General features: G+C 38.9%; 1 protein-coding gene, 1 long non-coding RNA gene and 1 other non-coding gene across 3 annotated transcripts; all 3 read right to left on the reverse strand.

The window, feature by feature from the left end:
- Positions 1-17: 17 nt before the first annotated feature.
- LOC113475363 lies at positions 18-308 on the reverse strand. The gene is made up of 2 exons (XR_003397124.1): positions 181-308; positions 18-123 (listed from the first exon to the last, which is right to left on the reverse strand). It is a non-coding gene; the product is annotated as an uncharacterized LOC113475363 (long non-coding RNA).
- Positions 309-630: 322 nt separating this feature from the next.
- Positions 631-9,302, reverse strand: LOC113475362 (carboxypeptidase Z-like). The gene is made up of 15 exons (XM_026839449.1): positions 9,002-9,302; positions 8,507-8,624; positions 7,562-7,667; positions 7,258-7,367; positions 6,826-6,938; positions 6,531-6,640; positions 5,523-5,690; positions 5,118-5,270; positions 4,692-4,856; positions 4,182-4,397; positions 3,700-3,802; positions 3,361-3,500; positions 3,037-3,136; positions 2,602-2,717; positions 631-2,176 (listed from the first exon to the last, which is right to left on the reverse strand). The coding sequence occupies exons 1-15, from the start codon at positions 9,105-9,107 to the stop codon at positions 887-889; spliced, it is 3,114 nt and encodes a 1,037-aa protein (XP_026695250.1). The 5' UTR covers positions 9,108-9,302; the 3' UTR covers positions 631-886.
- An 822-nt stretch (positions 9,303-10,124) lies between these two features.
- mir4011a (microRNA 4011a) lies at positions 10,125-10,182 on the reverse strand. Its single transcript, NR_034396.1, has one exon. It is a non-coding gene; the product is annotated as a microRNA 4011a (primary transcript).
- Positions 10,183-11,014: the final 832 nt, after the last annotated feature.

An 11,014-nucleotide genomic window follows, 5' to 3' on the forward strand; every position in this document is an offset into this window, starting at 1 on the left:
CATTACAAGCATTTTCATTTTTAGTTTCAGTAGAATTTTCAGATATCAACAATTCATTCACATTTTCACTTGGTGTGAGTTTTGCATCTTCCACCTCATTAATTCCATCAATAGGATCAGCTACTGTCGGGATATTATCGTTAATCACCTCTAAATTTGTTTGTTGTGAAACGTCCTCACCTGGATTTCCGGTGGAGTCATATACCGAAGTGTTTTCTTCTAGATCTTCACATGGTCGAGTACTTACATAATCCACAGGTAAGTTGCACTCAATCACTTTGTATTTTCTCTCCCAATAACGTTATAAATGTTTGCGTGTTAGCCATTAACGCTGTTTCATTATAGACTATGGTTTCATCTTATTAAATGTCAGAAATGGGAGTCCCCTATGTATTATTTATTGGGCACGTAAGTGGGCGTATGGATCCTTTTTTGTTGCACAATTGTTCTTTTGGGCAACCAGCTCATACATTCCCTGTAATTTATTCTGGTTCTGACGATGCGTAATTTTTGTCGTACTTTCGGTGGAATAAAGAAGTTTTATTTACAAATTTTCTTTTTTTCAGCAGTTACAACCACAAAATTATGTTTAACGTATTTGCAACTTTAAACCGACGTTACAAAAACACCACTGTATAGTAACCAAAAGATGATTTGCTCTGGGCAAATTCTGCGAAGAGGAGTTCAAACTAAATCAAACTTGGCAAGTAATACGTTTAAAATTAATGGCCTTATATCGGGTCTTTTTTTGTTGTTTTTTTCGTATTAGAATTGATCCCCTTGATTTTTCGAAGTCTCCATTTTCTAAGCTGGTTGTTACACCTGTTTGATAAGGTTCGACTTTTTTCTGGCTATACGTAAAAAAGCGGCGTTGGAGTGATGGTGGCTATGTCTGTAGCCTATAACTATCGACTTCGGTATGGTCTGTTTTCTGATCCTCCAAATCCCTATGATCTTTAGTGGGTTTTCCTCCGTTTTGGAAAGATGGAGAATCTTTGTAATCTGAATCACCACTCGACTCGATTGAGTGTTCAGTACCCATAGCAGAACTGCTCGCATAAAATTCGGGTCTCGCTGTTGAAATGGTTTTACCAGTTATATCTTTCCAACCGTGGGCACTGGTATTAATTTGGAAAGGATTCGAGGAATGCAGAGTTGCATACTTTTTTTGCGGGGCCAAAGAACTTTCCTCGGTTTGTATAACTTTTGGAGTTCGATACGTAGTGGTAGAAGTTTCGTTCCGATTTTTATTTTTATTTTTTACTTGAAAAGGTTTTCCTGTTGTTATTTCAATAAGGTCGTTTTCTAAATCACGAACGGAAGTTTCCGTCGCATTGGAACTATAAAGTGAACTGTTTGTTGATTGAACCAATGTAGGTGCAGTTTGTTGGTTTTGGTCAAATTTTATGTCGGACAATCTGGTCTTTACATTTGACGTGTAATGTGTTGAAAGTTCTATCATCCTGTTATCTATTACATTACCTTGGGTTGAAGCTTCATTCTTCACTGAAGTGTACAAAGCTGAAGACGAAGTGTCCGATACATTCAACATTACAGTTGGCTTGCTGGAGGAAGAATTATTCTCGATGAAAAATGGTGAAGTGCTTTGGGACTTCTCCAATTCAGATTCGACACTTGTCATATTCCTAACAAACCGTGTAACTGCATTGCTTTGGTCAGTTATAGATAATGGCAAATTCACCGCCGTCGTATTTTCAGCCTCCAAGAGTCCATGTGAAGACGTTGTATATAAGTTTGCTGATTTCCCCGTGCCGAGAACGGATGGTATATTCGTTATAGTTTCTGATGTCGATTCCATTTGAGGATTCACAGAAGTGTTAGTTACTATTTCAACAAACGTAGAAGTAGATTCCTTCGTTGAATTAATTATTTTTGGCCTTTTTGGTTCAGTACTCTTTAGTGTTGGTGGTTCAGTAAACTTTTGCGTTTCAAACGAACTTTGGTTTGGTGAAACAGAGATCCCCTCTGCAATATTAGGCGCAATACTTAGAGGTGTTTCTTCTGTTATGTTGTAGTTTCCCACAGTTGTGAAGCTTTCCACAAGTGTCGGAGGTGTCACCAGTGCAGGAAGAATTTTCAGATGTCCGATTTTCGGCAGTTTTATATTCCATTCTTCTTCAGTATGAAGCACAAAATCGACTCTTTTTGCCTCCGTCTAACAAAAAGATAAAATCAAAGGCAATTTAATATGAGCTTATGGTTTAAGAATTTATTTACAAGTGTAAATGAATGAATTTACAAGTGTAAATAAATGAATGAAACTTATTCATCCTCGCACGGTGAGGCATTTATTAGCACCGATATTTTTTACACCACGTGCCCGCTCTAAGAGTTTCTACATCTTTAATACGTAGGTGATTTTTTAGTATGGCTCACAATTTGGACAACCCATTAATGATCACTGAACAGAAGCAGAGGCCGTTAGGTAGCAGTAACGAGCATCGAAATCAAGATAATATAAGTTGGTTACGTAGCGAGTTTCCACTGAAACCCTGCGCGAGCCCCATCTTATTTACATTGTAAACTGACTACTTTATTCAAATACTCATATACACAGTTTTAATGTATGGTCACACTCACCGTGTTGGGTTTGTTCAAAACCTCCACAAATTGACCGTGTATTCTGTATTCGGGATGAACCGCAGAAACATAATAACTCCCAGGTGTAAGTAATCGCCAATACTCCCCGTTTTCAGCTGTAAAACAAAAGTGAGATGACAAACGCTGGTATCAGAATGTTTTTGACGTTAAATTTAACGCAATGAGTCATATATTATAGTCATACGCAACTAAATGTTAATCACGGGAATTGTACATCTTTTAAAGGTGATTGAAATTATACTATGTTTTAATCGAAATTACACCCGTCCAATTTCAGTCTATATGTACAGCCGTAGCAAGCAGCTATTTAAAGCTATATAAAACCTTCAATTACGACTGAATTTAAACTGCGGCAACCAGAATGACAGAATGTAATCTACTGAGTTTTAATGAGCAGTTCTGCGACGTACATACTTGTTGTAATATGATGTTCAATTCCTTCAACCTGGATTTCCGCATCTGGGATTCGAACCCCGTAAGCATCGGTTACCAAACCTTTAATACCTACATGAGCCTGTACGGGAAAACCGGTTTATTAGAAATATACTAAACAGAATTTAGAAGCACTGGGAATTACATATAGTAGGGTGAAAGAAGATGGGACATGTCTCATTCTATTTTCGTCCCATGTGGTAGTGAACAAGGAACATTTAAAGAGGTATTCCCCTTCGAACCCAAAATCTTTAAGCCAGAGGTGGGCGCGCCAACCAGTGTACTACAACACCGAACTAAACTGACCTTTTCGGTATAAGCGATGAACGCTTCCTTATTATTTATCCATTCCTCTGGCAACACGTAAGCTGGTGGGAACTTTTGGCACCCGATCTCAATCAATATCTCATAACAGTTGGTGTGTAAGTAATTGAAATCTTGCATGCCTGTTAAATGAGAGAATTGAATGAATGAGTGTAAGGCACGGCTGTATTGTTTCACACACCTCGTGCACGCTTACGAGTTACGATGTAGGTGACTTTGGGAGTAATTGTTTTTGTTTCGATTTTTTAGTATTGCTTAGACAAACCAAGATGCATTAAGTTTTATATTAGTAAACATAATGCAACATATGTCTGGGTTTACCTCCGTGTACTGTGTACCAGTCAGCACCGTTAGTAATGCCACCCGTTCTACCGAAATTCCCATCACATCGGTTTAGAATTGGGTTAGCCATTGTGCCATGGCTCTGTAATATAACATAACATCATTTTTATTCATTCATTCAAAAACGATAGTGAATATCATGTTATTTATGGAACGAAGAGAAGAGAATAAGCAGCCAAACAAGAGTTGTTTAACATTTTTAATTTGCCATGACTAATTTCTAGAGGACAGCTCGCGAGAGTTGGGTTAAGAGTTTTGTGTGTGCAACTATAAAGCAATATATAATCGGTTAACTTAAAAAAAACTAACAAAATATGATATTTTGTTCGTTTAATTGGTCCCAGGAAAAAAAATACCAAAAACGCAGAGCAAAAAACAAAGTAACGATATAGCATATACACCACATTTAACATTAAAATCCCAAAACTTTATAACAAAGGTTATTGAAAATACTGCATTACCTCTGCGAATGTAGATGCGAGCATTCGAAATAATGCATCATCCGGGCAAGCGGCGTAGTCGGGAGTTTCGCTTAACCAACGCCATTTGCCAGATGATATCCTCCGTATGTCGTAAGGATAATTCGCCACTAATTCCCCTCCGTGTAACTGAGCCGATAGTAGGAAAGGGTAATTTTTTATCCATTTTATCACAGCATGAATCTCCGGGAGATGGTCCTGAAAAGTTAAAGAAACAGAATTAGAAATGAACGCTTTCTATATAGAAAGTGATTTTTTTTCGCTGAAAAACTTTCGCAGATACTGTTTATACAGTAGAGTGGGGGAAGATGGGACACCTTTTGACTCTATTTTCTCATCCCATTTAATAGTAAACAAAAAAACATTCAAAGATTTATATCCCCACGACTCTTACAGACCGCTGTTAATTGTTTAAAACACAATCAGGATATTTGGATATCATGTGCTAAAGGTGTCCCATCTTCCCCCACCCTACTATATAGAAATACTCGCCTCTCTGTGACTTCGCCAATATTCCATAGGAATCTCAAGGTGATGGTTTGGTCCACCGTGTTTCTCGTTGTGATACATGTCGGCGGTCAAATCCGGAAAATTCCGGTTTAGGTCAAATCCCTTCTTGGAATAACGACCGGTTAACCAATCCCTTCGATATTTTGGCTGTTTGAGAATATCAGTTACAAACTGAACATGGCAGTAATTAAAGGATTAAATTTAAGAAACTGTGACAAAATACGTGAATACTGGCATGAAATATAGTGCTCATATAGTTTGGCGTAACAAAGCAACAGTCAAAATCAAGTGGTTAAAATATGAAATGTTAAAAAAACATAATTTAATTCTAGAGATCCTACGGCGATGGAACTTGTTATGTAGGCAGAAGTTGGCTCACTACCAATACTAAAACAAATGTTATGTTACCTGAAGACCAGCTTTATGATATCCATCTGGATTCATGGTCGGCATGAGGTGAATGCGAGTGGTTTTGATCATATTTACGATTCTCTGGTTGCCAGATTTCCACTCCCGACATAAATAATGAGCGAACGCTATCAGCATTTCTCTTCCAAGCACCTTATAATGATAGAAAATGTCAATGCGGTTCCTGGTTGGGTGCAACAGCTAGCACGCTTTTTAACTGACACTCTTTTCCACACATTTAGTTTATAGCGTGTTTTAACAACTGTTGTTTTGCTGTTGATTTCTTCTTCCCAACCATGCCGTTTGGCTTTGGTTGAGCTTCTAAACGTGGAAAGTTTAGCAGTTTCCAATTAGTAGCGCTGGGCATAAAATGAATTACTGCAACAGATTATAATCTTAACTTACCTCGTTACCATGGATACCACCGACCCATTTCACTTCAGGTTCTAGTTCGTCGTGTTGACCAGGGTTGTCTGAAAATTCAATCACCCACAGCGGTCGCCTTTCCACGGATTTTCCGATCTCATAAAAGCGAGTAATGTCCGGACAGGCGTGGACTATCTTCCTTAACATCTGTGAATGTATAGAGATGATTCATGCATGTACATAGACTCATAGGCGACAAACGGGTGCATCTCGCATTACATCTACGATTCGCAGTGTACGGGTATAAATTTGCAGTCCGATTGAATGTAATTATATGGCCCCTTGGATAATCTATATAAAACAAATCATAGTACAGTTGGATAAGCTGGATATACCGTTGGCACATAATATCCTAATGGTAATTTCTACAATTCGCAACGCTGAGTCGTAAAGACTTTAATTTGATTTAATATTTTATTGAGAGTTATATATATGGCATTATTTAAAACTACCAAAATACTTCAAAAATTGGCGTTTTAAACTTGTCAGATATATTTTCCAACATGAGGGGAATAAGCATATGCCAAAACGTCAAGAATGCCCCCAAAATGGATGTTTTAAAACTTGTCAGGTGTATTTGCATACATAGTGTGTTGTACGTGTAAGCATATGTGAACTTGAAGTTGTTACATTTTCAATCAAGTTTGTTTAAAGTCTGCTTGTCGATCGATGGTAGGGATCAAAGCAATCAATGAATGGTTGAACGATCGTTATTTAGTTTAATATCGTCGTGTCAACATTGCTCGTGGTAATGGAACCGAATTTGATAATACTAATTTTAAAATGTGGTAGGGTGGGGTAAGACGAGTCACCTTTAGCACAATTTTCCCATTTACGTGAAGGAAAATATAATTCTGTAAATATCCTTTGTTTACTACTAAATGGTACAATAAAAAATGAAAACATGAACCATTTTACCCCAACCCACTATATTCTTTCTCACTATAAAGTATTTAAAGTATTTCACGAAACCAAAACGAATTTTACCCTTTTTAGATGCATTTGAGAATGGTGTTTGAACTGGAATGGTGGGAGGCGTGCTGGCCTTTTTAACCTGTGGAAATGATGTCTACGTTCGCCCGACTTTGACACGGGAGCTGGGGACAAGAAAAGATAGTTTTTAATTAGGCAGCAAAACGACCGCAGTAGTTGAAAACACGCCTATACAAGAAATACAAACACGCTATGGAAAAAAAGTTTTTAATAAAAGCATGGCTGGCCCCATAACACATGCATGTTCGCATGATTCATAATAACACTGGTTAATAAGTAACAAACTCACGCAAAACACTTCGCCTTCCTCTGCATACAGTTTCAATGTCGCATTCTATGAACTCTTGACAGTCGAGAAATACGGGCCATTGCAATCCGCCTGAAATAAGCAGGTCGCTGCATCTGTATTAATACACTAACAATTAAGAAAGTCGAATTCAATATTTATAAGTTAAAAATATAAATATACAGAATGGTGACGAATGTTCTTGTTTTACTCTTGCGTGTCCGGAAAACTACATTTGTTACAACGTGGGATTTTGTTTATACACCCCGCGTGTAAGTTACCACGTATTAAGTCAGGGTAGCCAAATAGACATCATACGGCCATATAGGTTCGGACAAACGCATCCTAAAATTGGGTGTCTCAAATTTCAAGTCAGTTTACTTGCAATTTCACTTTTATAATCCACAGGGAAAAGCGTCATACACGGTCTCCTACCTCTCACGTACCTCGACGCAAACTCTCTTGCAAGGAGGTACGCTGCTCACGCTAAGTCGACTCAAGAAGAAACACTTCGGCGCGATCACAGCGCAAGTCAACTGGTGTATCTGAAAATGTGTATAGTAAGTTGGGGTGGGATGGTACATGATTATATTCTGTTTTCTCGTCCACATTTCGTGTTAGAATTATATAATCGTAACCTCATAATCCTAAAAGAACCGGGCAGCGTTTTGCGGGTTCTGGCCATAATCTAGTTAAGGTTGTTATTTCTAAGCAACCGTGTTGTTATTAAACTACAAACCTGTTGTTCGCAACGTTGAAAATCTTCGAACGTTACATTGGATGCTTCCTCACTGTGTACTGACTCTGCTTGTGTCATAAGTACCTCACTTGCTCGTTCAAGGAATCTGAATTGACAAAGAGTTAAACTAATTAAGTGTTTTCGATTTTTTTAATTTACAATGTTTAAATACGCAGGTGCACTATTTTGAACTTAATATGTAATGCAAATGGTATATATGTTAAATGTGTGTATATACGGACATGCAAATAGCTAATGAGAACGCTATATAGTATAGATATATACATACACGATTAAATATATAGGTCATATTACATATAATGCAAATAGCTATTTTATGACCATTGTATTACAATGCCCCTTTACGGAGATCCTAAATGGCATTCACAATCTCTCAAAACAGTAGTTCATAATCTTTTTAGAATACCAACCGAGTGGTTAAGAAGTGTGCACCCAGTATGTGACATTAGCATAAATTACATTTAAACAATAAATCCCATATTTCCTGGTCGTTGTTTTAACAGTTAACAACGCTATGGCAATGGTCACGGTGCTATGGTTATATAATTCTGTAAGTAGTCTTTGTTTATTACAAAATGGGGCGAAAGAAGAATGAGAAACATGTCCCATCTTACCCCACTCAAATATATAGTAGGGTGGGGGAAGATGGGACACTTTTATTCTATTTTCCCATCCCATTTGGTAATAAACAAAGAACAATCAACAAATTATAAAAAATTATCCTCACGACTTCCATAGATCGTTGGTAATTTGTTTAAAACACGATTAAGATATTTAGATACTATGTGTAAAAAGTTTCTCTTCTCCCCCACCCGATTAGTTATATATTAAAAACAGTAAATATTCAAACTTGGCCAACATTTATATACAGCACAACCATATAGTAGTGTTCCATATCATTCATTCATTCATTATTTCATTTACTTGTAGTTCGAACTGTTGACTATCTCCAATTGAGTCCAATGACCAAATGGATTTGGTAAACTGATAAATCCACTCTGTAGTTTTCCACACCGAGGTAGATTGATAAGCTCGCATTCGCCTTAATTAGGTTAAGTAAACACTAAATTAGTCAGGGTAAAGTATGACTGATATATATACAGTAGAGTTGGGGAAGATGGGACACCTTTTCAATCCATTTTTTCGTTCCGCATTAGGTAGTAAAAAAAATACCCAAAAAACTATAAAACTTTATCCTCGAGAATCCCATAGATCGTTATTAATTGTTTAAAACATGATCAGTATATTGGGATATTGTTTTCTAAAGGTATCCCGTCTTCTCCCGCCTTACTATACTTAACACTTTCTCATCGCGTAAAATGCCTTTGGAGTTGATATTTTTTACATTGTCGTTGGTGAATTTAAGACTGCACATATACGCACTGTCTAAAAGCTTAACTAATACCCTTCTTTACTTACTTCTAAGGCCGAAAGCGAATGGGTCATGTACTGCGGCAATTCCGCAGAAAAACAATAAACCAAGAACCGAAATGGCCCTGAAATTGAGCTGCCGTGAAATCGCCATCCCTGTCGCCGGTACACTGTTCTGAGAAAAGTTTATCAGCGTTCTAAGCTGGCAGTGCGACCATTGGCCAAGTCACCTGGGACACGGGAGAACTGTTATGTGTTTCGTAGCGCCAGTCACTGATTAAAAGGAAGTTTTGTTGACTCGGCGCGAAATGCGGCGCGTTCTGATTGCATTAGTCATCAAATAGGAACCAATGCATGCACAAAACATACAGATGTCTACCGACAGCACAGTATGTTCACACAGCGTAGGGCGAACTTCAACCTTTAATCAGCATACGCACTGATAAATCATCACGTATACGACGTCACAGAATGTGTGTAGGCGAGTAAACCTAATACGCATGAAAGCCGTGAAGTGCTCAAAACAACAGAACAAGGTGTTTGGGTGAAGTTTGTATTTACTGCTCGTTTCGCTGGCGTCAGTATTTTCAGGAGCGCTTCTCACACGTCATGTCGGTGTCTCAAGGATGACGTATGATGTTCACTGAACCGTGACAGGATTTTCGATGCTGCTGCGTATCTGTAAATACACCATGAACACGTGTTAATCGTAAAATGTAAGCAAAGAGTAAAACCAACATACTGTACAGGAACTAAGAAACCGCATTGACCTATTACGGGAAGAAGATTAACTTGGCCGTAGTTGACCTCACATAATTGCTGTTAGAAAATCGTATAAGCAACGTGGATAACATGTCTGAACGCCAGAGGCGACGAGTGGCCCACTGGTATATATCAACACCACGTCATGGGAGTAAACATGAGCGCATACGCGCAAACCCCCAAGTCAAACTTCATGACTTATTGATGGCTGCTATCCCAGCAAAGCGTTACGACCAACTTGAAATAGGTCTCAAGTAAAACACGCTTTTACTGCAGGCAAAAAACTTACGCTTAAAAGGAGAAACACTACTTTTGACAACGCCCCTATACGAATCGTGACTATCTATTTAAAGATTTTTAACCTGTGTTATTACCAGCACTGAGTTGAACTTTGCATACATGTTCTTGTGCAGTGGAAAGCAAAAATCGTGTTCATTAAATTCACCACAATCTTTACCTCCACTGTGAAGAATAAGCTGCCTATTCAGCGCTAAGCTTGACACCCTACCCGCTATCTTTATCAAGGTCACTTAAGTTCAGTTCAGTTCGTTCAGTGGCCGATCGACCAGGTAATGCGAACGCGACGAACCGTTTACCTTCAATACCTTATTTATACGAGACTATTACCGTACTGTACACTCGTATACCCAGAGGGTCGCGGCTCTTAAACGCAAGTTCTCACTAAGCGCATACGAGTAGCCGCTTTGCCGATACGGTTCACAGTAAATCAGGCCACCGTGCCGTGTAACATTTATACCTCGGCAACGAGCGCGCCGGTTTCTATCAATCACCATGCTCGGGTCGTCAGGCGCAGTCGTTACTTTTTCCCGCCCTCGTCCATCCCTGCAGCTTACGCATTCATCAAATATTCAGCACATCCCTTCGCAGCCAGCTTTGGTACCGAGCGCAAGCAAGAGTTATTTCTGCAAGCACCCACCCTTTGGCTTTGGCACGACCGCCCCAAATGCACAATTACGCCGCGGCTTCAGGCCCAATTTGAATTAAGCACATTGGCACAAACAAAGGCGGCGTTTACCTAGTCTGCAAGCTAATGAATCGGCCTTTCCTGGAAGCGCATAGGTAGCTGTCTATTCCGTCGTGAATCACTGCAACGATTTAGGACACAGAATCATTCAGTGCGAACGGGATGTCCTATCCGCGAAAAGCAGAGCCGCTGTGGCTCTGGTTACTCTAGCGTGAACCGCAAACTTTTAGCGTCTTCAGCGCAGGTCCTGTTCGCCTGAATATAAACTCATGTTGCCGTTCCCTAAGATTGACACCGGGGTGTTACATTAGTCC

Source organism: Ciona intestinalis, unplaced genomic scaffold, assembly GCF_000224145.3.
Source record: "Ciona intestinalis unplaced genomic scaffold, KH HT000276.1, whole genome shotgun sequence".
NCBI lineage: Eukaryota > Metazoa > Chordata > Ascidiacea > Phlebobranchia > Cionidae > Ciona > Ciona intestinalis.